General features: G+C 50.5%; 1 protein-coding gene across 2 annotated transcripts in view; it reads left to right on the forward strand.

Annotated features, from left to right (window-relative positions):
• Window positions 1-25,335, forward strand: part of Klhl25 (kelch like family member 25) — a 33,739-nt gene that overhangs the window by 3,201 nt on the left and 5,203 nt on the right. The window contains exons 1-2 of one of the 2 annotated variants that reach the window (XM_026412670.2): window positions 7,887-7,961; window positions 21,233-23,037. In XM_026412670.2, coding sequence (XP_026268455.1) covers window positions 21,244-23,013 — 1,770 coding nt within the window. In that variant the 5' untranslated portion in view covers window positions 7,887-7,961; window positions 21,233-21,243 and the 3' untranslated portion in view covers window positions 23,014-23,037. Of the gene's footprint in view, window positions 1-7,886; window positions 7,962-21,232; window positions 23,038-25,335 lie in introns of those variants that run through there. The other variant, XM_026412669.2, reaches the window with a different exon arrangement.

Below are 25,335 nucleotides of genomic sequence, written 5' to 3' on the forward strand. Positions count from 1 at the left end.
CCCTTTCTTGGGCCTCAGCCGCCTCCCTGCTCCTTTCACCCCCTGTCTCAGTGCCCTTTCAGATGATAAAGGGTAGACAGACACATGTGGCTTATTGACCTGTTTTTAAAAGTGACAGCTCTGTGGTCTCAGAAATCCAATTTAGTTGTGAAATTGCACAGTGTTTTCTGCAAATGCATAAAGTTCTGCCCGATCTTTCTTCCCCCCACCTGAGGCTCCCTTGGGCTATCCCCGTTTCAGCAACTAAGGCCTGAAAACTAGCTCCACCTCTTCATCCTACCATTGGACCCCTCAGACCTAGAACCTGTTGGCAGAAAGAGCACTAAAATGGGGGGAGTCCCACCTGCCCTGCCCCTCCTGGCTGTGTGTCTCTGCAGGCCCCCTTACCTTTGTGGGCTTCAGTTTGCCTTTCTACAAAATGGGCATTGCTCTTCCATGAAGTGTTTCTGTTAAATGTTTTCCTGTGATATCTCAAAAGTTCTTGCAAGCTCTGATGTCAAGCAGCTTTACACAGCTTGGGTTGTTGGCTCAGCCCTCACAGGTAGGAAGAATTTGAGAAGTGGCAAGTGGAGTGCAGAGGAGCCATGTTAGAAAACAGGAGCTGAGTGGATTCTGGTTCCATCTCTGCCTCTGATACATACTGTGGGCTTTGGGCAAGTTACTCTCCCTCTCTGGACCCTCCTTTTCCCTGTTTAGGATGGGATTCTAGTAGAATGAGAGGAGTGCAGTAGCTAAGCTCCTTATTTCCTCATCTTGATGACTGGAGATGGATTGGGTTTTCCCAGTATTTCCAGAGTATAGATAGGGCTCTTCTTCTAACCTCCCTTAGTTCCCTGCCCAGTCCTTCAGAGTTTGGGGCCTGCGTGTGCTGGGTGAGGGGACTGGGGAAGCCAGAAGACTGGGTCAGGAAGTACCAGTCTGGGCCCGGGGGAGCAAGCATGGGCTCAAAGGAAGATGCCATGTGGGTGACTCACTGCTCACTGTCACTGACTGATCCTGGGAAGGGAGCTGGGCAGCAAATAGAGGAGTGTCCTGGATGGCCCCTGCTCTGTAACAGGTGGGATGAGACCTTGCCTGTGGGGTTTCCCCTGGGCACAGAACCGGAGCCACCAGAGATAGTCAGAGTGTCCCTTTGAGCAACAGGGATTGCGAGGAGAAGAGGGGGACAGAAGGAGGAGGCTGAGTGCCAGCCTTTGCCCAGGAGGCACCTGCAAGACCTGTTGGATGGCTCCTCCCACTGAGCATGGCCGTGGGAGAGCTGTGGCTGCTGCCCGCCTGAGGACCACATTCACCTTGTGCGTCACTCTCTCCACCTCCACAAGATCAACGCCTTTGCCTGGCAGCTGTGTGGAAGTAGGGTACAGAGATAGGAGGGACAGAAACAAAGAAGCCTTGCATGTTCTCTGCCTATTCCTATTGAACCCCCAAGGAGAGTCTGACTGCAGATCAATCTCGGCCAAACAGAATTAATTTCCTAATTAAGATAAGAGAAGCATTCCTAGTCCAAACCTCAAGATGAAACATCTGCCAGGTTTGCAGTTGGCCAGGTTGATTTGTCTGGGTAGAAGTGAGGGCTAGGAGTCTTTTTCTAAAAAACCATGACAGGTCATCCAGCGTCCAGAGTGTACATTCTGCTTCATCAGAGCTGGGCCTGTGAGTCCTTGGTCAGCAAGTCCCTTGACCTGTGAATGCCTCTGTTGTGAATCGACGGTCTCAGAAATAAGGGAGAAAGGGTATCACAGGCAGTGAGTATCTTGGCACAGTGCTGGGGTGTGAGTGGCATGTGGGGAGTCTGCCTCAGTTTCCACATTGGAGAGTAAGATCATTGTTGGTCTCTATTCCATTATGTCCAATGAGTATTTTTTGCCATCAGTTCTCGGTCAGGCTCTGGAATTCAGCAGAAAACAAGATGAGGCCCCACCCTTCTGGGACTCCTGTTCAACTGGGGGAGACAGATAACAGACCATATAAGTGCAGCTGTAGGAAAGGCTGTTGGGGCATGGACAGGGAGGTGAGAGAGAAAGGATCAAGGGGCGGAGGAGCCTCGTGGATGGAGGGGGTCAAGGAAGTCCTCTGTGGGGTGGTGGTGTGTGAGCCAGCCATGAGAAGATCTGAGTGTCAAGACTGGGATGGCACAGGCTGGAGAGGGGTGTGAACCAGGCACCAGGAAAGGCTGCAACCATGACGTCATATGGTCTTCTGATGCATAGGGAGACTAAGGAAAATATTGTGCTTTTAAGTTATCTTATTTTTTTTTAATTAGCACACCAACAGATTCTTTTTATAAATGAACAATAGAGGGGGAAAATAACAAAACGTGGTCTGAAACTATGTCCCTCTCCCTGGTATGTATCCACAGATATAGATGGTGTATGGATTTTGATTTTTCCATTATTTGGATCCTACTCAGTACTCTACAACTTCTATCACTCAGTGTGTGGAGAAACTTTTACCCTTTTCATGGGCACATAATATTCTGCACTGTGACCAGACCACTATCTTTCATCCCATTGTCTCCTAAAGAGATACTTTTGGGTCATGCCTGATTTTCCTCATTACAAGCAATGAAGTCTTGAACAGCCTTGACTGTGCATCTTTATGAAAAAGTGAGACTGTTAATTTCCATCATTAAAGTCAGATGCCTTGCAGATAAACTTAGTTTTATCTCTCCACATTTTCATCCATCCTTGATATTATTCACATATTCAGTTTTAGTTAACATGATGAAGCAAATCTCATTCCTTTAAAAAAAAAAATTGATCCAGTGTATTCAGGCTTTCTCTTTTGATTCTAATCCGCCTCTGTTTTTCCAAAGGATCAACATTTAGCTAGGGCTAGTTCTGCCTCCTATTGGTCTCCTGGCCTCAGCTGGGGATTGAGCAGAGCTTGTGGCCCTGTGTATGCATCTGTGAAATGAGGCCCTTTAATCCCTGCCCAGCCCTGCCCCCTGCTAGCTGCTGTGCCCTGTGCATGGGAAAACATTCCTGGAAATTCATTTTATGCTCAGAAGCTCTGCAAACATAAGGAGGCTAGGCTTTTACTAGTGAGGGCCAAATATCTGAAGGCTGAAACATTTGAGTGAATTCAGGGTTTCTAAACAAGAGTGTATCCAAGAGTTGGCCTGGGATGACTTTGCCTATGGTAAGCGGAGATGGCTTTAGGTGAGATGCAAAGAAATTTACCTGTCCTGAGAAAAGTTTGGCTCAGCTCCAGAGCACCTCTCAGAGGCTTGGCCAGTCAGGGAGCTGCCTCCTGTCCCACCTGTAGCAATGAAGAAATAAGCTAGCAGGACAGAGAAAGTTCCCTCACCAGTCCGTGAAAAGGCTCCAAAAGTTATCGGCCGTCACAGACTGGACTCTGTTTACCTGTTGATAAAGATCAAAGGCTGCAGTCCAAAACTCTGTTAATTTCCATGTATATTACTTTGGGGGTCTTTGTCTGTATTCCTATAATAGGAAGCTTCAAAACAAGCAGAAGATTTACCAAAAGGCTCTTGTACTTGATTTGCAGACAGAAGGGGGCCAGGGAAACGCTGTGGAGACTAAAGGAGAAAGAGAGGCCGATCTGGAATGGTGGAAACCAGGCCCTTGACAGAGGAGTCAAGGGATGGTGGGGCCACAGCCAGGGCCCCCAGGGGAATTCATTACTGCCTAGTGCCACTGATCAGGCTCTTCTGTCATTTCCCAAGTGGCCTTGCTCCCACCCTTGGAGAAGCAACATCCAGTTTGGCCGCAGTTCCCCTGCTGCCCTGGGGATGATCAGGACTGTTTTCCCAGGCAGCCCGACCTGGTGGAGACAGGCATGGTGGGGGAGGTGAGAGGGCAGCCAAGGGCACAGTGGGGCTCCCAAAGGCCTCTTGAAGGGAGGCCTCCTCATGTGTACTTTGGCTAGTAAGGGGAGGGAGGGCTGAAGGGCACTTTTGCTTTATTGGCCACCCCTTGATTCTGAAGACTGAGTGTTTAAGGAAGTGAGAAAGCATCTCATTCTAGAGATGCCCTGGAGGTGGGGGCACCAGTGGGCCACTTCTGTCCTGGGCACCACTTGCAGGCAGGTGTTTCACTGAGTTGGAGAGAGGTTGGATGGCCAGGTTTGCTTTTAGGCACTGGAACTCACTGGGATATCTGCATGGCAGGAAATTGCAGTTGCTATTTTTACCATTTCGTCCAGGACTTTTTAGTGGAAGGTACAATTACATGCAAAATTTCAGGGTTTGCCTGGCCAACTTAGCCATGGGCCAAGGCAGGTCCCCCTACAGAGTGGTCACTTGGTGTGTAAAGCAAGATATCTTTGCATATGGACTCACAGCTACCCTTGTTGCTGGACGGCATCCTCAGCAGTTTCCAGTGCCCACAGTTTCTTCTAGGCCAAAAAGAGGACTTTGCTGGGGTTGGCCTAGATAATTGCCCGTGAACACCTCATAATTGGCTGCACATGCAACGGTGAGGCCAGCCTGGTGAAGCCATGTTGTTCCTAACAGTCCAGGAAGTTGGAACTTTATTACGTGAAATTATCGAGAACCCATGCTACCCACTGTGCTAAATGCCAGAGCTAAATAAGACAGCCTCCGCTCTCAAACCTCACACAGCCAGCAATTGAAGAATGCAGAACACTTCACGTTTTCCCAGAACCTTTTAGATGAGCACCTGATATGCTTTTAATACATATACATTGTGGCTAGAGGCCAAGTAGACCTGCACAGTAGTCTCCCCTTATCTGCACTTGAACTTTCATGGTTTCAGTTATCCGGGGTGAACTGCAGTATGATACTATTAAATGGAAAATTCCAAAAATAAACAATAACTTTTAAATAATTTTTGTTACAATATATCTTACAATAGTTCTATTTTATTGGTTATTATTGACTTCTTTCTGTGCCTTATTTTTAAATTGAACTTTTATCATATGTTGTGTGTATAGGGAAGAACATAGTATCTCTAGTATTTAGTTCTCTTTAAGGTTCTGGGCACCTGTTGGAGGTTGTGGGATATGTCCTCCAAGGATAACGGGGGCTTTGTATTAGTTTCTATGGCAACATGGCAAGTCACCACAAGTTTAGCAGCTTAAACATATTTATTAGTGCATGGTTCTGCAGGCTGGGAGTCTGGGTTAGCTCAACTAGGTTTTCTGCTCCAAGTTTCATAAGTCCAAAATGAAGGTGTCGGGTGGATGGGCTCTCCTCCTGAGCTCTGGGGAGATCTTGTGTCAGATCTTTCTGGTTGTTGGCAGAATTGGGTTCTGGGTAGTCTTAGGGCTGAGTTACCTCCATGCTACCTGCCCCTGCCATCTTCAGCCCTGCAGAGGGGCTTCAAATCCTGTTGTGCTTCAAAAACCTGACTTCCAGTCTGTGACCAACAGGAGAAAATTGCTTTTAAAGGGCTCATGGACTAGGTCACACTCACACAAATAGTCCCCCTCTCTTGGTAACATCATTAATGTTATGTAATTAATGATTGGTAACACCATTAATTACATCTGTAGCAAAGATTCATTTCATTTGCAAGTCCCTTTGCTGTATGGAGCAACATGTTCAAAGGAATAAGACCCCAGGTGGAGATCAGGAGTCATCTAGGAGTTCTGCTGGCAGGATACATCAGCCACACCAGCATTAATAACAGCAGCTCTCATGAATTGAGTGAACTTTATGTTGCCCCCTTGTGCTTAACTCTTGGTGTCTTGTCTCTCAATTAATTTTTAGGACGGTACCTTGAGCTAGGTGTAGTTATAAAAGCCCCTGTTATACTTGGAGGACATATCCCACGACCTCCAACAGGTGCCCAGAACCTTAAAGAGAACTAAACACTAGAGATACTATGTTCTTCCCTATACACACAACATATGATAAAAGTTCAATTTAAAAATAAGGCACAGATGGGCTGGGATTGTGACTCAGTGGTAGAGCGCTCGCCTAGTGCACGGGACCAGGGTTTGATTCTCAGCACCACATAAAAATAAAGGCATTGTGTTGTGTTCGTCTACAAAAAGATTCCCCCTCTCTCTAAAAAAATAAGGCACAGAAAGAAATCAACAATAACTAATAAAATAGAACTATTATAAGATATATTGTAACACAAGTTATTTAAAACTTATTGTTTATTTATTCTATCTTTTTTCCAGATGAGAAAACTGAGACTCAGACTATAAGTAACACAGGCTGTTTTTACAGGTGCCAGCATTTGAAACCAGAGACACTTCATAGCCAGCCATTCTGCTAGGCTAGTTAGGATTAGTATCTCCAATTTGCTTTGTGTGATTTATGGACTACTATCCAGAACAGGGTTGAGGGTGGCTCTTCCCCATCTAGCATTTAAAATGTTTACATATGAAACATGTCAATCATACTTCAAATGGCAGACACTGGGGACCTTTTACGTGGGTTTAACAGATCTCTGGATCATTTTCATTTTTTACTCCAGTAAATGTTGTGGTTAATCCACTTTCCATTCCACCGAATTTATTGAGCATCTGATGTGTCAATCTAATGTGAACATCTAATATGACATAGAATATGTCCTCAAGGAGTTGCAAATATAGATGGGGCACAATACACAGCAACATGAAAAACTGAAGAATGCTGACCAGTAGTAGGAGAAATGTGACAGTACTGCATGCAGCAAAGAAATAGAGGGAGTTAGAATGGTAATTCCAGGAGAGAAGACAGGGATGCTTTATTTTTTACCACATCCTTGGCACTTGTAGGCCTGACATATTGAAGGTACCTAGAAATTAATCATTGTATTAATTTTTTTGATCATCTGCTATGTACAAGGCCCTGTACTGATGAACAAATGTGAAGACCAGAGTGTGTGACCTGATAAGGATTATGGAGGAAGAGGGGCTAGGGTGGGCAGTGGAGCTGGAACAGGGGCAACAGATTGAATGAGGTTCAGATGCCAAGCCTCCTATCAGGCTTTTGAGCAGGAGAGTAGTCAACAAGTAACCATCTGGTACTGTATTGGTGGAAGTGGGGAGACGTGGGGACAGGGGCCCTGGGCTAACCCAGTCTGCAGCAATAAAGGTAGGACCAGAAAAGAAGGCCTAATGCACAGATCCATCATGGAAGGTTTAATGGAACTTGGTGGCTCAGCGATATGTTAACAGTGTACATGGGCAAGTGGCTATTTATGGATACCCATGTATTTGCTATAAATATACATACATATGTAATTTCAAGAGACCTAGAATCATCAACTGCAATGCCTGAGCTCAGCAGCCCATGCATGGTGCACTTTTGCTGCCCAAGGCCCTGCTCTCTGCAAACCACTAAGTACTGTTGTTTTGGAGGAGATCAGGTGGTCCATAGTAGAAGAAGCCTTCTGCTAGTGAAGGGAGGAGCAGAGCAGGGCAAGTGTTTTAGAAGGTGATGGCCACCTGTGGGTTAGAAGGTGCTGGATCCCCTGGCAGCTGGCTATGTGGTAGTACAAACTGGGGGAGGGGGAAATGGAGGACTCCATACAGGCCCCCACACTTTTACAGAAGTTTCTTGCTCTACTTTCTTAAAAGAAGGCATGATTAATGTGGAGATTAAGAAAGTTCTGCCATGCAGCGTCCTCAAAGTGAGATTGAGGGTTCACAGGTCAAAACTATTTTCACAGTAATTCTAAGATGATGCTTGCCTTGTTCACTCATTTTCTTCTGGGTGCATAACTCTGTACCAGTGTTTTCCAAATGACCCATGCACTGTGTTACAAAATCATGCCTGGGTAAACGATCCATTCAAAGTGCAGGCCAGGCCAGTGGAGGAGAATGTCAGAGTACAAAAGTTCATAGACAGAGGCTCAGATTCCACATTGCAACAAGCCTTAAAGAAGCTACCACATGTCAGGTCTTGGTGTAGTATATCACAGAAGTGTGTCCACAGTGATCCAAAAAGACTCTTAAAATCTTCTGCCTTGTCCAGCCACAGGAGACTGGGCTTCATAGCCTGTAATCACACCAACTCAGCAGGTCAAGTACAAAAGCAGGTAGGAGAATCCAGCTACTATTGTCAATAGTTTCTTTTTTTTTTTTAGATTCATTTATGAAAAATAACTCTTATTTATGCTAAGATGTTATCATTTGAATCTGGAATGTCCCCCAAATGTGTTGTCGGCTTGGTCCCCAGTGGATTATTGGAAGGTAGTGGAAATTTACCCACTAAAGGTAAAGTAGGACCTATGGAAGAGGTGGGTCACTGGGGGCATGCCTTCAAGGTGGATATTTTGTCTCCAGACACTGCCCTTCTTCCTGGCCACCATGGGATGAGCAGCTTTCCCCCACCACATGCTCCCTGCCTGTTTCTTGCCACAGGCCCAGAAACAGCAGAGCCAACTAACCATAAACTGAAACCATGAGCCCAAATCTTTCCTTCTTTACGTTGTTTTTCTCAGGTATTATGTCACGGCCATGGACAGCTGTCTAAAACAACATATAATGGGTTGATCCTTTCTTCCTTCTAGGGGTGGAACCATGGGTCTGTGCATGCTAGGCAAGGGCTCTACCTGATCACCCCCCCCCAGCCCTATTTTTCTTTTCTTTTTTTTTTTTTTTTTTTAATGACTATTGCTTTTTTTTTTTTTTATTGTTGGTCGTTCAAAACATTACATAGTTCCTCATACATCATATTTCACAGTTTGATTCAAATGAGTTATGAACTCCCAATTTTATCCCGTATACAGATTGCTGCATCACATCAGTTACCCTTCCATTGATTGACATATTGCCTTTCTAGTGTCTGATGTATTCTGCTGTCTGTCTTATTCTCTACTATCCCCCCTCCCCTCCCCTCCCCTCCCCTTTTCTCTCTCTACCCCTTCTACTGTAAATCACTTCTTCCATTTGAATTATCTTGTCTTACCCCTCCTTTCCTCTTATATGTCATTTTGTATAACCCTGAGGATCGCCTTCCATTTCCATGCAATTCCCCTTCTCGTTTCCTTTCCCTCCCACCTCTCCCTATTTTTCTTTTTTAATTAACATATACATTTTTCTCAGTTTTAATTTTGAATATGGTAAATCTCAATAGACAAAACCACATAAACAAAAGCACCTGGGGGTCCTCAATCATTTTTACATTATAAAGAGATCCTAGATTAAGCAATCTAAGAGTGACTATGTTCCCGTAAGTGCCTGCAAAGCTGGCACCAGGCGTCAGGCTCTGTGTTGAGTTGTGTATATCCAGTTCCCCTATTTAGTTGTTCAGCAGTCCTTTGTGGTTGGTGTAGTTTGCATGTCCATTTTACAGATGAGAAAACCGAAGCCCTGAGAATGTCAATGTGGGGCCCAGGTCTCAGCACGGAAGTGGGAGTGCTGGGACGCAGGGGGTCCCAGATTGACATGGCCTTGAGCACTGACTCCAACTAAACCATGGATGTGTGCAGGTTGCTTACCTTCTGGGCCCCTGAGCTTGCACGTCTGTACTGTCGGGCCAGTGATGCCTTGCAAAGAGGTTGAGAGGACCCAGTGAAAGGACCTGTAAGGTTCCCTGCACAGAGGCTCTGCCCTCCTGCTTCCTCCGTGCCCTCCTCCTGGGGAGAGGAGGAGCTGTACCATTCTCACCAGCACAGCTAGGGAGGAACAGAGCTTCTGGAGACGGGAGGAGCTCCACTGCTAACAACTGCTGGTGCTTGACTCTTGTTTTTTCCCTGCTCTCTGATTTGTTCGTTTTTCTCCAGGCCGCTCGTTGAAAGTGATATCTAGGTCAGCGTGCTTTTAACGGTTCCATCTGTGGACTAGACAGCAGGAGGGAGCGCCTGTTTGCAGAGGGCCGGGTAGTCCTGATGAGGAGGGAGAAACCCCCTTGGGATGCTGTGTTTGCTCTGAAGGGAGCTCTGCTCACGTCCCTCTCTTTCTCTCTGGCTTGCTCTGGTTACGCTATTTCACCAGGTGGGAGAGCCTGATTGTTGAGTTCTTGACCCTTCTGTGACTAGAGCAGTGGTGTCCCTTTTATTGGCTCTGCTCTTGCCTAGACCCATAGCTGGGCTGGCAGATGATTCCCAGCTCTGGGGGACAGGGACAATCAGTCCAGCAGCCCTGCTGAGCTGATGGGAGTGGGATGTGACCTGGAGAGGTTGGATGGCACCTGCCATACACCTGATGGACAGGAAGGGGCCTATACCTCCCTCCCTGGATGGGAGAAGCTTCTTTGTTGGAGGGCTTTAAGCGTGGCTTGGCATAGCCTACCTGGGAAGCGGAACTTTTAGGACAGTGTGGCATCAAATCTCTATCATTCTCCAAAGAATTTTTGTCAAGAGAAAACAGTAATTCAGCCAAAGCAAAGATGTTATTTGGGGATAAAAATTCAAAAAATTATGGGTGAATAGATAATAAATTATGGTTCTTATATATTTCAGAGACATTAAAGTTTATAGTTGACAACCACAGACGTTGAGGCGCCAGGAGATTCCTGTGGCACCTCAGCATGTGCCCACAGTAGGCCTTCAGACAGTCTTTGTGAAGTAGTGAATGTAGGATAGAAAATGGCAATTATGTGAAAAGCTAAGGTAGAAACAGTGTAACACAGTATCTATCATTGCAACAATTTTTAAATGTATTTACTTATTTCATGTGATGCTGGGGATGGAACCCAGAGCCTCATGCATGCTGAGCGGTATACCCTCTGCTGAGCCATGCGCCCAGCCCTATTGCAACAATTCAGAACTGTTTATTTGTGGATAAAAGCTGACAATAAGAAACCAAAATGGGGCTGGGGATGTGGCTCAAGTGGTAGCGCGCTCGCCTGGCATGCGTGCGGCCTGGGTTCGATCCTCAGCACCACATACAAACAAAGATGTTGTGTCCGCCAATAACTAAAAAAAAATAAATAAAAAAAAAAAAAGAAACCAAAATGGACGGGCTGGGGATGTGGCTCAAGTGGTAGCGCGCTCGCCTGGCATGCGTGCGGCCCGGGTTCGATCCTCAGCACCACATACAGACAAAGATGCTGTGTCTGCCAAATACTGAAAAATAAATATTAAAGTTCTCTCTCTCTTTCCCTCTTTCTCACTCTCTCTCACTCTTTCTTTAAAAAAAAAAAAAAAAGAAACCAAAATGGAAAGAGTTCTTCTATTTGCAATGTTTCTCAGACTTCTATTGTTAGCACCCTACACCCCAAAATCTTTTTCAACCTTTTTTTCTAAATTCGTCCACCCCCATTAAATTTTAATACCCTTGTAGACCTGTGTGTCTCTGAGTGTACTGTGTGTATCTGCTTTGTACATAAAAACAAGACTGCTATCTTTCTCATTACTGTTGTGTTGTATTTTTCAGTAAAAGACAACAGATTGAGCTCCTGAGTTCATCTTGGCCTCCTTCCTTGGTCTGCAGAGCTGTCTGAGCAGACGGGCACTGGCCATTGTGACTGCATCTGCCCTGGGCTGGGTGTGAGGCCCACTCAGTTGCTCCCGTGGGAGGGCTCTGCTGTCTTCTCTTCTAGCCAGACAGCTTTTCTAAAAAAGATATGTTGATGAGGAACTGGCCAAATCCATATGGTGCCTTGAGTAGTAAGACAAGCCCAGGGAGAGGTTAGGCTCCTTCCCTAAGATGGCCTTTCTCACTTGGGGTCTGAACACAGAACACAAAATGACCTGAGATTCTGCATCCCACTGGACCCATTGGTGCTCAGGAGAGAAGTGAATTCTTTTTTTTTTTCTTTTTTAATTATTTTTTCAGTGTTGGGCATTGGACTCAGGTGCTCATGCATGCTAGGCAAGTGCTCTACCACTGAGCTATATCTCCAGCCTATGAAACATGAATTCTTACCTGCAGTGGATGTCTTAGGGTACAGGCCTTGATTTGCCTAAAGATCTTGCTGTACTGATTGTGCCAAGGCTGGTGAGAGGCTGCTCCTTGGGGTAGATAGAAAGGACATTATCCTGGTGCCAGAAGCTGGTGGTAAACTTCTGTGGACCTTCTTCTTTATCCCCCTCTGGTAGAGGGGAAAGAATGAATCGGATATGAATTCAGATGCCACCCCTTCCCCAGTTTTGTGACATTGGGCTGTGTAGTGCTGTTGTTGGAACAGACTTGAACCAGAATCCTGGGCTCTGCCCACCACTCCCCAGGGGGTTTGGGGCAAGTTTCCTAATGTTTCTCTGTCCAGTTTCCTAACCTATAAAGGGCAGGTTCAACTGCACCTAAGGCTTTGGTAGGGATTAGATTAGTCACCACATAGAGCTCTTCATTATCATTAACCTTTGAGTTGTTGTTTTTTATCTGAATTGCAGAAATAGTAGGGTATATAGTAGGATTGCACTTTGTGGCTCTTTTGTGGGCCAGTGAAGTTGTGTGACTGGTTTTGGCAAGTGAGTTGTGAGCAGAAGGAGTGTGTATCCTTCCAGGCCAGGCATTTAATCAGTGCTATGCTTTCCAGAGCCCTCCTTTCTCTCTTTGGCACAGTGATTGGTGATGTGGTAACAGCTCTGTCATCTGATTTCCTGAAAGTGACAGGAATAAGGTGAGAGTGACAGTGATAAGGTAAATGCTTACTACAACCACAAAAGGTGGTATTGAGCAAGAAGTAAATCTCTGTCCTGTGAAGCCACTACACAGTCTGGGGGTTGTTTGTTGCTGCTGTGTAACCTTACTTATTCTGACTAAAACAGTCATGACCATATTGTACTTGGTTGTCAGGATTAAGTCTGATAATGTAAAATGCTCAATGTGAAATTAAGTACATGGCAGTCATGACTTGACTCCCTGCCTGACCAGAATCCCTCCTGACCTACTGATTCTTGCAGCAAGTGTTGCTTCATCTTTCAGCAGGTTCCACAGGCCTTGACCTCTCACCTCCAGCTCTATACCGCCTTTGGCAAGACAGAGCTGCTGCCCCGGGTCAGGCCCAGCACAGTGAACCTTCCTCAGGGAAGACATCAATCACAATAATGTCCATCAACCTGTAATAATAGCTCCGACTCCCTGACCACCATGGCTGCAGTCAGCCAGGGACGTGACCATCGATCACAGGAGCTTTGGTGGCTGGCCTCCACCAGCGTGCTTAACGTTGGCTGTGTCCAGTGAGGAGCTGCCGTGGCACTGCACTGAAATGTATGCTGTCCTCGCCCCTTTTCCAGCCCAGGCTGTCGGCAGTGGGGGCCGCGTGCAGGTCCTGGGATTCCTTGTCTGCCCAGGCCCTGTGTGTTGGGAGGTGCAGGTGTGAGCGGGCCATGACACTGTTGAGCTGGTCCTCAGAGAGCAGGTGGAGACTAGTTGTTCCCATGCTGGGACCCGGTGAGGGTGTAATTCTGCTCTGTTAGGGGAAGCTCAGGCGTGGTGGCCTGCCATCCTGCCTTTCACAGGGAGATGTTTGATGCAGGGACATCTGGGGTCCCCGTGAAGAGGAAGCCTATTGTTACACTGTGTAGTGATGGTCTCTCTATTCTAGACCCTCTAGACCCACTCTGCATTCCAGCACAGCCCTGGACAGACGGCTGGGGGCCCCGGGCACTGGGCCAACTGACTGAACCTCTTCCTGTAATAAAAAAAGCTCAAAACCAAAATAAATAAATGCACATACAGTGGAATACATAAATAGTTCTGATCAGCTGCATCTTAAAAACAAAAACAAAAAATCCCAGGGTGTGCACAGATTTGGTGTGTTTGGTTTGGGCGCTGGGGATGGAGCCCAGGGCCTCGGGCCTGCTAAGCACAAGAGACCCCATGGAGCTCCCTTCCAGCCCCTGCGGCTTTTTGAATGGATGTATGTGTGTAAAGGGTTTTGTAATTGTTTGGCTTTTTTGAAGGCCTTTGAAAGGCAGAAACATCTGGGGAAAGGACTCATGGTCTGATAACTCACTAGAATGTTCTGTGGCTCTGATTCAGATACAGCAGTCATTCGTTTTACTCTCAGTTAACAGTGAGATCTGGGTGCTCAGTAAGGGTGCTTTGGCTTCCATTGGAAAATTGGAAGGACCGATGACCCTGTGCCCTCGTGGGCTTCCTGAGCTGGACCTGGGGGCAGGGCTGGGCAGGAGCCACAGGTGGGAAGGCCTCTCCTGGGAATATGTCATCGTGCCTTGACCTACACGTGGAGGGTGCTGGGTGGATCTTAAGTCCTTCGTCAGTGCGGTCTCAGGGTTAACCCAGATCCGACAGCCTTGACAGAGATCTTTAGGATTTTTAATTGTAAAATAATACATACTGATTAAAAAAAATCAACGACTTAAAAATTGTCCAGTGAACCCCCCTTATCCAAAGAGGAAGTTGGGGAAAGTGTAAACCAGTAGTATCTACTCTGTTCTTTACATGGTGACAGTGTAGTGACAATGGCCGTAAAGCAGCTTGACCCAGTAAGCATGCTAGGCAGTGCTGCTCTCAGTGGTTTCCAGTTGACATCCCAGCCAGTTCTCACAACAACCCTGTGAAGTAGCTGCTTTTTAAATCATCACTTTATAATTGAGGAAAATAGGACCAGAGAGGTGAGTTAACTTGCCTAAGGTTACACAGTAATGGCTGAGCTGTCTTCAGGATCCCTATTCCTAACCATTAGCATTGAGAAACTTTGACCTTTTTTCAGCACTTCCTTGACAGTTATATTAGTGGAACTGGGGCAGAATACCCTGAGAGAACAGCTCCAAACTACTTGCTACCTTTCCCATCTCCCAGCACCCATGTGTGTTTTGTTATGCCCGGGCATCTTGATTTTTGTTTTTTTGGTTTTCAGCACAGTTTGGTATCCAGCAGGTGCTTAATTAGGATTTATCTCAGATTTTTAGATTGGGTGACCTGGGCTTAGTGATAAGAACATTTGCCTAGAGTGTGTGAGGCCCTGGGTTCAGTCCCCAGGACTGCACACTGTGTGTGGCTGTCTGTCTGTCTGTCTATATTGACCTGTGAGCACTATAGTCAGTGAGGTCAGAGGCTGGGACTCCAGTTCCAGCCCCCACCTGGGGTCCTCTGTTCTCCATCTTGCACCTGCTGCCACTGGAATGTCCCAGGTGGACCTTCACTCACATGGCTAGCTCCCGAGCCCAGGTGGCCAGAACAGCAGGGGAGGCCAGGCAGCTCCTCCCCGCCCTGTGGCCGGCACTAGCTTCCTCAGCACTGCCCCCCCCCCCCCCCCCCCGGGTAGTCTGCCTTCCCTCCAGCTTGGCTGGCCTCCCCTTGAGTGAGCCTCACAGAGATGAAGTAGAGGCTGCCAGTCTCTGAAGAACTCAGCTGAGAACGGGCAGTGTCGCCCTGTTCCCAGTGGTAGTCCCAGAAACTGCACAGGCTCAAGGCAGGGGCATAAGCCCCCCTTGGAGTGGGAGGTCTGTCTGCCCCACTCGCCCACGTGAGCTCTCCCTGGCCCCCCTCTCTCAGGCCCCTCTCTCTTTCCTGAAGCCTCACTTCCACCCAGCCTTTGCACTTGCTAATCCTCTGCCTGGAGCCCTCCTTTCTCGCCTGCTCTGGTTCTTGAGTGTCATCCATCTACCGGGCTAGAGGAGCCCACCCTCTTGTCCCTCTGTAGACCATTTGATTCTGTCCACACGCACACGCAGGAAGTAAGTCTACCCTGTGCGCTCATTTGCTTACTCACTCCATCCTGCCCTCCCTCCCCAGCCCAAGTGCAGGCCACCCCCATCTCCTGTCCTGGCAGGTGGTACATGGAATTCAGGAAACTTAGGGCCGGTGAGTCAGAACCAAGTGGTCAGCCCTCGAATACAACTGCTGGTGTCTCTGGTGATCAGAACTGCCAGCAGGAAGAGAGGGCAATGAGTGTCTGGGGCGATGGACTCCACTTCCAAGGCGGGATTGGCCCCCTGAGCTGCTCCTCTGCTTCTGAAGTTGATTTCACAGGGGCCCCTCCAGAGCCCCCCACTGCCCTTCTGTATGGTTGGCCTGGACACAGCCTCTCTGAACTTTAGGAAGACTACCTGACTACCTGTCCCGGCAGCTGGTTGTACCCTAGCCTGCAGTGCCAGCCCTCAGGAGAGGGGGCTGACAGGGCAGGGCTCCCCAGGGAGGTGGGGGGAAGACTTCTCTCATTCTGTTGTCTTCCCTTCCCCTGCTGTGACCCCCCCACACCCCGGGTCTCAGAGTAGGGAGCTCAGAAAATGCAGTCAGGCCAGTGTTTCAGGAGTGTGTTGGGAAACCTCTGTTTTCTTATCATTAAATTGGGAGCCATGGGCTGGGGATATAGCTCAGTTGGTAGAGTGCTTGCCCCCCCCCAAAAAAAAAAGGTAGGGGGGTGGGGGGTCAGGTGCCATGTTGCACATCCTTAATCCTAGCTATTCAGGAGGCCAAGGCAGGAGGATTGTGGAGGCCAGCCTGGGCAATTTACTGATACCTTGTCTCAAAATCAGAAGGACTGGTAATGTGCTTGTGGTGAAGCGCTTGCCCAGCAGGCCCTGGAGTAAAACCCCAGAACCACAAAACAACAACAGAAACCGGGAATGACAGAAATGGGCTGTGGCAGGGCCCAGGTTCTTGTGGTCCTGTTGGCGTCCGGCTCCCCCGGTGCTTACCTGGGCAGCAAGGCGGGGCTTGCCTTGCCGTCAGTGCTGGCTCCTGCCGTTGCCACGACTACTGTGCCTTTTGTTCACCGCACCAGAGCACCCAGCCTGGTGCGGTGGAGGTCCAGCTGCATGCTCCTCTCTGAGGCCTACGTCTGGACCCTGCACACCGTTGGGAAGACGACGGCCCTCTTTTCTACTTGAACCAGAGAGCCATGTGGGTTAGCTGCAGTCTTGAGCTCTTAACATGGCGCTGAGCTGTCCACACCCAGGAGCCACCCAGAAGCAGAGCAGGGAGCATCTCTCCATTCCACTGGCCTCCAGTGAAGGATGGTGGACTCAGAGGGCTGGCTGGCTCCTCCGGTGGAGCGAGGTGAGGCGGGGTTGGTGCTGTGCCCTGGAGTCAGGCCTCCCAGAGAGCATGGCCCAGCAGCAGCTTTACAGCTTCTTCATCTTCCCTTCAGAATGGAGCCTTCAGCCCTGGAGTCCGGGGAATGTGGCAGGTGTTCTCCTGAAGGCCTCACCCCCTTGGTTACTTTTTGCCTCCTTCATTTGGGTTACTTTGTTTCACCGTGCACTTGGTTAACCTCTCAAGAGCACTAAGAGACATGGGCTGCGCACATGGTTATTGGGTGCATTTTAATAGTTCCTTGGCAGGTCTGGACGCCAGGCAGAGTGTGCGAGTGGCCTTGTCTGAGGTGATCGGTCCTCTCAGCAGGATGATGAACTGCCGGTCTGTGGCCTTGCAGTGATATGCACTTGTGCTCTGTGCCTTCAGTTCATCAAACCCTAGGGCAATGCTTAGATAATCACAGCCTCTCTGACATATTTATAGTGTGAGAGTGTCTGGTTGATGGTGGCCACCAAAGATGGGGAGGCTGCTGGGAGGTCACACAGGATTGCTTCTTCCCTCTAAGATGCCCCCCCCACACACACACACACTGCCTCTGCTTTACACTGCACTCCTGTGGCAGGGGCTGGGGCATAACTGGCCCTGAACATACAAGAGCAGTCTCCTCAGAGCCAGGCTGGGCTCCCTGGAGGTGGAAAGAACAGAAGGTCATACACAGGAAGACCCCTTACCAAGGCCAGCAGCCTCAGTTAACTGATTTCCCTGTGAGTCCTTGTCCCAGCCAGGACCCATGGTGGCAGGTGACTGACCTCAACAGAGAGTACAGTCCAGCAGTAGCCCTGCAGGAATGAGGGGCTCTGCTGTCCTCCCTGGGTGCAGACTCCGTCATGCACAGAGCCATCATCCACCTTGCTCCCAGCCCTGGTCCAGTCCAGTGAGGAGAAAAAGCCTGTGTCTCTCCTGAAAGTTCTGTATACACCATAGACTAGTCTTCAGGCCCATCTGTGGAGTGAGGCCATCCCCACTGGATCATGGGCACAGACTGATTGGCCAAGCCTGGCGGGATGTGCCTCTTGAGCCATCGAGAACCAAATGCCCACCCTGGAGTGGAGGAGGGTGGAGACAGCGGGCACCCAGAGAATAGCCAGGTGTCAGCATGAGGAAAGGGCATCCTGCTGGTTCAGTGACCACAGCCAATGTCCTTCATGCGCACACGTGGTTGCAGCCACCTGGGCAGCGTTCACCACCACCGTGGTCTTCCTGTCCTCTGGGTCTAGACAGCGTCTGGGAGCAGTCAGTTTGGATGTTATGTGAAGTGAGTTTCATGTGCTGAATGTCTCTCAGGACTGTCTCACCACCAGAGAAAGGGACAGATGGGTCCATTCCATCAAATTGAGGGACTGCTGTTCATGCTGGGTGTTGAGGCGCATGATTGCGCACTGCACATGGTCCCTGCTTTGCTGGGCCTCCTGTGCAGCTAGGGAGACAATACTAAATAACAGGTTTGGAATGTGGGTGGGCCCTAGTATTCCTTATCTGAATATTGGGTCCAAGTGCTTCACTTGGGATATGGCGAGGCAATGGCTACTGTCACTGGGAGACTGACCCAGAGGCAGGTGCTGTCCAAAGAAGGTGGGAAGCTGAGAAACAGCCAGGCAGGTGCCTCTGCTGCTCTGGGCCCAGAGGGGCCCCCAGGCTGGCAGCTGATGGGAAGCGGGAACCTGCTGTGGTACAGGGAGAGTTGTTGGTGTCTGTTATCAAGCAGGCATTCATGGTGAGTTTAGCAAGACACTGGTCATCTCGGGCTCTGAAGAGGTCACTACTGTATGGCCTTCTCAGGATTGGGATTTAACCCCACTTTGGCACTTCCTCAGTCTGTTGAGCTTACCTGTAACCCCTCTGAATGGAGCCTCCCCCTGGATGTCCTCACCAGTGCCCTGTGAACACCAGTGTGGAGGCCCTGCAGCCCAGGATCACCTGCCTGGAGAGCACAGACCTGGGATTTGTAAGGGCCTAGGGAGGGGATTACTGCATGTGAGGCACTGCCCACACCAGAAAACCCCTCAGGCCTCCATCTGCAAGCTTGGGGTATATTGTCCTCACAGCCGTGGGGAAAGCAAGAACTCTACCCTCACCACCCATTGGGGGTCAGGTCTTGTGCTAACTGGTGGAGCCCACATGCCCCTGGGGGAAAGAGGGCTTGGGCCTGAGAGTCCCAGAGTCCTTCTTAGTCCTTGGCTTGGAGCCCACATTCTGCCCCCCTCCCAACCTGGTCTACAAATCAGAGGCCACACTTGCCTCATAAAATGGCCCTCACGGAGAGGGGTAGGATAGGGCTCCCGGGTGAGTGGCCACACTGGGGAAAGAGGCCAGGGATTGAGGGAGTAGAAGATGGAATGAGGATTTAGCAATCACAGCAAGATTTGGGGAAACGCATTACAGGGTCCACAGTTCATATTGGGCAATTCCCATGGGTCAGGGGCCTTGACAAAGCCTCCAACTTACTGGTCAGCACAGCCTCTCAGCCTCCATGACGCCATATCCTAGGGCCTCAGCTTCAGGGCAGGCTTGAGAAATAATTGCCCAGTGAGGGAATCACAGAGGCCTGAGCTGAATGAGGATTCAACTTTAGAGAAGAAAGGACTGAGGTACAGAGAAGGGGAGAGGTACCCCAGGCAGAGTGTGGGCATGGCAGAGATCCCTGTACACAGCCCGATAGCATCCTCGGCCCCGCTCCCAGGCAGGTGAACTTCATGACCTCAGGTGTGCAGCTTCACACAGCAGTGTCTGTGGAAGGTCCCTGGCTCAGGGTCTGCCTGGATCTTGGGGGCCTAAGCAGCAAGGCCAGGAGCAGGGACTTCACCCACGCAGCTCTGATTACATTAGTTTGTGGCTTCTCTGGTTCTTTGCCAAGGAAGGAGAGAGAAAAACGAAGTTGGACGCTAATTTACAACTTCACTGAAGCATGAAATCGCTTCCTTCCGTTACCAGATTATACTTAAGTAGAAAATTGACTTTGGGTGGGGGCAAGGGGAGTTATATACTTTTGAAAATTAAAAGTGAAGAAGAAACTTCCTTGTGCCCACCACTGCTAGTGGGAGGAAAGCAGCACAGGCTTTGCGAGGTCAGGATACAGGAATGCAGTTTGCTTCTTGGCTGCGTTTTCTTGAGGCGTGTGATTTTTCCTGTCTTGTTGGTGAGAACTTCCTTTGACAACGCTAAACTGGGTCTTGCTGGACTTTAAAATGCTTTGGAATTTTTCCCAAATTCGAATTTAATTGAATTTGGATCAAAGCCAAAGTGCTTTGAACCCTCCAGATTGAAGCAGGTGGTGAACCTCTGCCAGTCCAGTTGCACAGTTGCGGTGCCCAGCAGAACAGGAGGCAGGAGACACACCCTTGGTGGCTGAGATTCTGTGGTTACCTAGAGGGATCAGGAAGGGACTGTAGGCTTTGAGTGTTATGGCTGCTTTGGGGCTGAGAGTGTCTCACTGTTGTTCCAGGCCTTTGTCTTGCTCCCCAGGGTGAGTCACTGGTGAACTGGCCTCACCTCCAAACCCTCACTCATCCCAGCTAGGTGCAGAGGTTTCTGCAGACCCCTGGATTTGGAGAACATATCCACACTGAACATTTGGGGAGAAGGGGGTGTTTGGCTCCTATTGTTTGCAGCCTAGCACAGGATGGGAGTGGGGGTGGGAATATGGAAGGTTCTGCTGGGGTGCTCACTGGTCCTAGGGAACATGTTTAAAAAGTCCCCCATGGGGGCTGGGGATGTGGCTCAAGCGGTAGCGCGCTTGCCTGGCATGCGTGCAGCCCGGGTTCGATCCTCAGCACCACGTACAAACAAAGATGTTGTGTCCACCAAAAAACTAAGAAATAAATATTAAAAAAAAAAAAAAAGTCCCCCATGGCCAATTCTCCAGGAATCCAAGCCTCCATATGCTAACTGAGGGTAGAGACGGGCCTCACAAGTGGACAGCCTGCCTGGGATACCTGGCCCTGGCTCCTGGCATAGCTGCTCTGCCTCTCTGAGCCTGGGCTGCTCTCACTAAACAATGGGGCTCACAAGAGACCCTTCAACCAAGGACTCCTGAGCATGCAGTGTGGTCAAGGGCACATGCTACTGAGCGCTCCCTTGACCTCTGTCTACACAAATCAGGATGCCTCCCATGTGCTCTTCACTAGGAGAGGCAGCCCTAGTTGGAGCTTACCCCAGGGCTGGCTCATCTTCAGCCCAAAGATGTGTCCTAGTGTTTCCAACCTAGGAACAAAATCAGTTTCTCCAGGGCAGAGAGACCCTTGGTGCCCATTGTTCTTAGAGGTGTGGCTGAGCGAGTGGGGATGGTTTGCCAGAGCGGAGCAGACTGGAGGGGAAGGAGAGGCTAGGGTGTGTGGGGCTGGGGGCTGAAGGCCGGGCCACCAAGAGGGCCTGTGGGCAGGAGAGGCCTCTCTCACCTGTGTCCCTCCCCCTGCAGTTTGGCGCACCATGTCGGTCAGCGTGCACGAGACCCGCAAGTCAAGGAGCAGTACGGGCTCCATGAACATCACCCTGTTCCACAAGGCCTCCCACCCTGACTGCGTGCTGGCCCACCTCAACACGCTGCGCAAGCACCGCATGTTCACCGACGTCACACTCTGGGCGGGTGAGCGCGCCTTCCCCTGCCACCGGGCCGTATTGGCCGCCTCCAGCCGCTACTTCGAGGCCATGTTCAGTCACGGCCTGCGGGAGAGCCGGGATGACACGGTCAACTTCCAAGACAACCTGCACCCCGAGGTGCTGGAGCTGCTGCTGGACTTTGCCTACTCCTCCCGCATCGTCATCAACGAGGAGAATGCCGAGTCGCTGCTGGAGGCCGGCGACATGCTGCAGTTCCATGACGTGCGGGACGCGGCCGCCGAGTTCCTGGAGAAGAACCTCCTCCCCTCCAACTGCCTAGGCATGATGCTGCTGTCGGACGCCCACCAGTGCCGCCGGCTCTACGAGTTCTCCTGGCGAATGTGCCTGGTGCACTTCGAGACCGTGCGGCAGAGCGAGGACTTCAACAGCCTGTCCAAGGACACGCTGCTGGACCTCATCTCCAGCGATGAGCTGGAGACCGAGGACGAGCGGGTGGTCTTTGAAGCCATCCTCCAATGGGTGAAGCACGACCTGGAGGAGCGGAAGGCCCACCTGCCCGAGCTCCTGCGCAGTGTGCGGCTGGCCCTGCTGCCGTCGGATTGCCTGAAGGAGGCGGTCTCCGGCGAGGCCCTCCTCATGGCGGACGAGCGCACCAAACTCATCATAGACGAGGCCCTCCACTGCAAGACCAAGATCCTGCAGAATGATGGGGTGGTCACCAGCCCTTGTGCCCGGCCACGCAAGGCAGGCCACACGCTGCTCATCCTGGGGGGCCAGACCTTCATGTGTGACAAGATCTACCAGGTGGACCATAAGGCCAAGGAGATCATCCCCAAGGCAGACTTGCCCAGCCCCCGGAAGGAGTTCAGTGCCTCTGCAATCGGCTGCAAGGTCTATGTGACGGGAGGCAGGGGCTCCGAGAATGGGGTCTCCAAGGATGTCTGGGTGTATGATACTGTCCATGAGGAGTGGTCCAAGGCAGCACCCATGCTGATCGCTCGCTTTGGCCATGGCTCGGCCGAGCTGGAGAACTGTCTGTATGTGGTAGGGGGACACACGTCCCTGGCTGGCGTCTTCCCGGCCTCACCTTCAGTCTCCCTGAAGCAGGTAGAGAAATATGACCCTGGAGCCAACAAATGGACGATGGTTGCCCCACTGAGGGACGGTGTCAGCAACGCTGCAGTGGTAAGCGCCAAGCTGAAGCTTTTTGTTTTTGGAGGGACCAGCATCCACCGAGACATGGTATCCAAAGTCCAGTGCTATGACCCATCAGAAAACCGGTGGACTATCAAGGCTGAGTGTCCCCAACCTTGGCGGTACACAGCTGCTGCTGTCCTGGGCAGCCAGATCTTCATCATGGGAGGTGACACAGAATTCACAGCTGCCTCAGCCTACCGCTTCGACTGTGAGACCAACCAGTGGACACGGATCGGTGACATGACTGCCAAGCGTATGTCCTGCCATGCCCTGGCTTCAGGAAACAAGCTCTACGTGGTCGGGGGCTACTTTGGAACCCAGAGGTGTAAGACCCTAGACTGCTATGACCCCACTTCGGACACGTGGAACTGCATCACCACCGTGCCCTACTCACTCATCCCCACGGCCTTTGTCAGCACCTGGAAGCACCTGCCGGCGTGAGGAGCACCTGCAGAGCCCAGCCAGGTGAGCCCCAGCAGCCTGGGACTGCTCTGAGCCCCCAGAAGGACCAGGGGAGACACACTTCTGCTTGTTCCCACTCTGGATAATGGTTGCTGTATCTTCCAGGGAAGGCTAGGTGAACAGCAGATGACTGGGATTTAGGGACAGGTGACCCTGGGTTGAGGCCAGGGTGGCATGCTTGCTGGCGTGCAAGGGAATAATTTCTCTCTGTTTCATGCGTGAGTTGGAGAGGAGGCCTTCCTTACAGCAGGCAGGTAGGTGGGCATGTGAATTAAGGGAGGCCATTCCTCCAGGCCTCAGAGTGGGGGTTGCCATGGAGCAGGTGCCCATGAGTCTGTTGGTCTCTGTTCTTAGGACCACGGTTGTGAGAAATTGTTAAATGGAAACCAGTAAAGGTGCCACAGACAGAGAGAGCCATATGACACATTAGGCTCTCAGGAGGGTGAAAGGAGGGAGAGGAGACACCAGGACTTAGGCCAGGTCTGGGATGGGCAAAGAGTCTAGTGAGGGGAAGGAACAGTGGGAGGAAGGTCTGCTCTGGCCCCGCCTCTTCTGAGGGGGGTGTGGTTTTTCCTGCAGCTGGTCAGAGGCAACATCAAGTGGCAAGTACCAAAACTGGAAGGGAGTGTCCAAGCCAGCCTGGCAGGATGCTTCAGGAGGCACCAGCAAGGGTGGTGGGTTCTTAGGCACCAGAGGAAGGGTTCTAGATGCTAGACATGCTCTCCATAGTAAGGCCCTGGGAAAGGCTGGCATGTCACTAGTTCTTGTCCTATGTCCCATCTTAGAGCCCTCCTCCTGTGCACACCTAGGATGGAGAATGGAGGGTGACCCCCAGGGGCCTGGGAAGCTGGAGGTGTAGTCTAGCAGCAGGAGAGGAGGCCTGGAAGAGCCTTCCTGCATGGGGCCAAGATGTTTTTGTTCCCCCAGCTGCACCAGCCACCTAGCTCTGATCTGGCCCCACCCGCCTCCTGCTCTTACAGGGCTGAAAGACCCCCTGTGCAGGCTCAGGCCCAGACCCCTTCAGCCTAGGTCATAGGAACTGTGCCAGGAGGTAGCCAGAGCCAAAATATTAATTTCCTCAATGGATAGGCAGTCACTGAAACAAATACTTGAAAGCTGTACACAGTGACAGCAGTCCTTCTTAGCTGGGACTGCTCCTAAACAAAAGCGGATGTCTCAGCCCTTAAATGAGATCCAGCCAAGCCTTTGAATCACTAAGAGTCTGGCAGGCATCAGGTCAGTAAGCACAGGGTGCCAAGCTCAGCCTGAGTAAGATCTGCCCTTGGTTCTCTTTATGGCCTTTTGGATTTGTTTTGTTTTAATCTGCTTTCTTCTTTGGGAGAAAAATGTTACCCTGCCAAATTTCTTGGTCCCATGGGAGTAAGCATCAAGGAGGATATTGACATCTCTGATTGATGACCTTTTCTGACTCTAGGTGGCTTAGAAACCTGGGGTGTTAGGTCACCTGCAGGGTGGAGGCCCCACTTAGACTGGGGGAGGGGGAGGGTGTGTGTGTCTCTGTCCATCGCTGGAATCCTGAGCGCACGGATCCATGACATGACTCAAGTGGGAAGGGTAGGAGCAGGGAGGCTGCCCACCCCTGGATCATGTCCCTGCCACCTGTCCCTGCCTGCTGGGGTGGGGGCAGCTCAGCTGGACCTGGCAAACCATGTGGTTTTCAGGAATTTCTGTGCTCTGGGGACCCCAGAAGGGAAGCACACATTGGCTCTGACTCTTACTGGTTGCTTGACGCTGGGCAGATTATTCCATGCCAGGGGCTCAGCTTTCCTGTCTGGACAGTGGGAATGGATATTGTGTTGCTCGAAGTACTTGGCTAGAGATCAAGTGAGGGGCCAGCATCAGATGCTGCTTTCCTAAGGGGGAGGATGATGATGTCACGATGACAGCTTTGGGACACTGCACTACAAGGGCCTCGATGTCCCTAGCCCATCCTCACAGTGGCAATTGCTATAATCCGGGTACCTTCACATGCCCACCAGAGTGCTGCAGAGGCTTGTCCCTTTAGTCAGTCTTCCCTGGTGCATGGCGGGGTGCTGTTATCAGCCCCACTTTAGGGATGAGGAAGTGGGCTAATTGCACAAGAGCCAGCCCATCCTAGATGGGCCTAGGAAGCCACTCCCAAACCCTGCTTTCCAGAGCCTGTCTCCAAGGCATTCAGGCTGCAGGCGTCCTGAGCTCCTGCAGTGGGAGCTCCAGGTTGCTCTGGGGCCCCAGCTGTGGCTCTGTGTCCTTTTCATGAGCCCTAGCAGCCAAGTGGAGTCCTCCTTGCAGCCCCCCTCT

This window comes from Urocitellus parryii, chromosome 6, assembly GCF_045843805.1.
Source record: "Urocitellus parryii isolate mUroPar1 chromosome 6, mUroPar1.hap1, whole genome shotgun sequence".
NCBI lineage: Eukaryota > Metazoa > Chordata > Mammalia > Rodentia > Sciuridae > Urocitellus > Urocitellus parryii.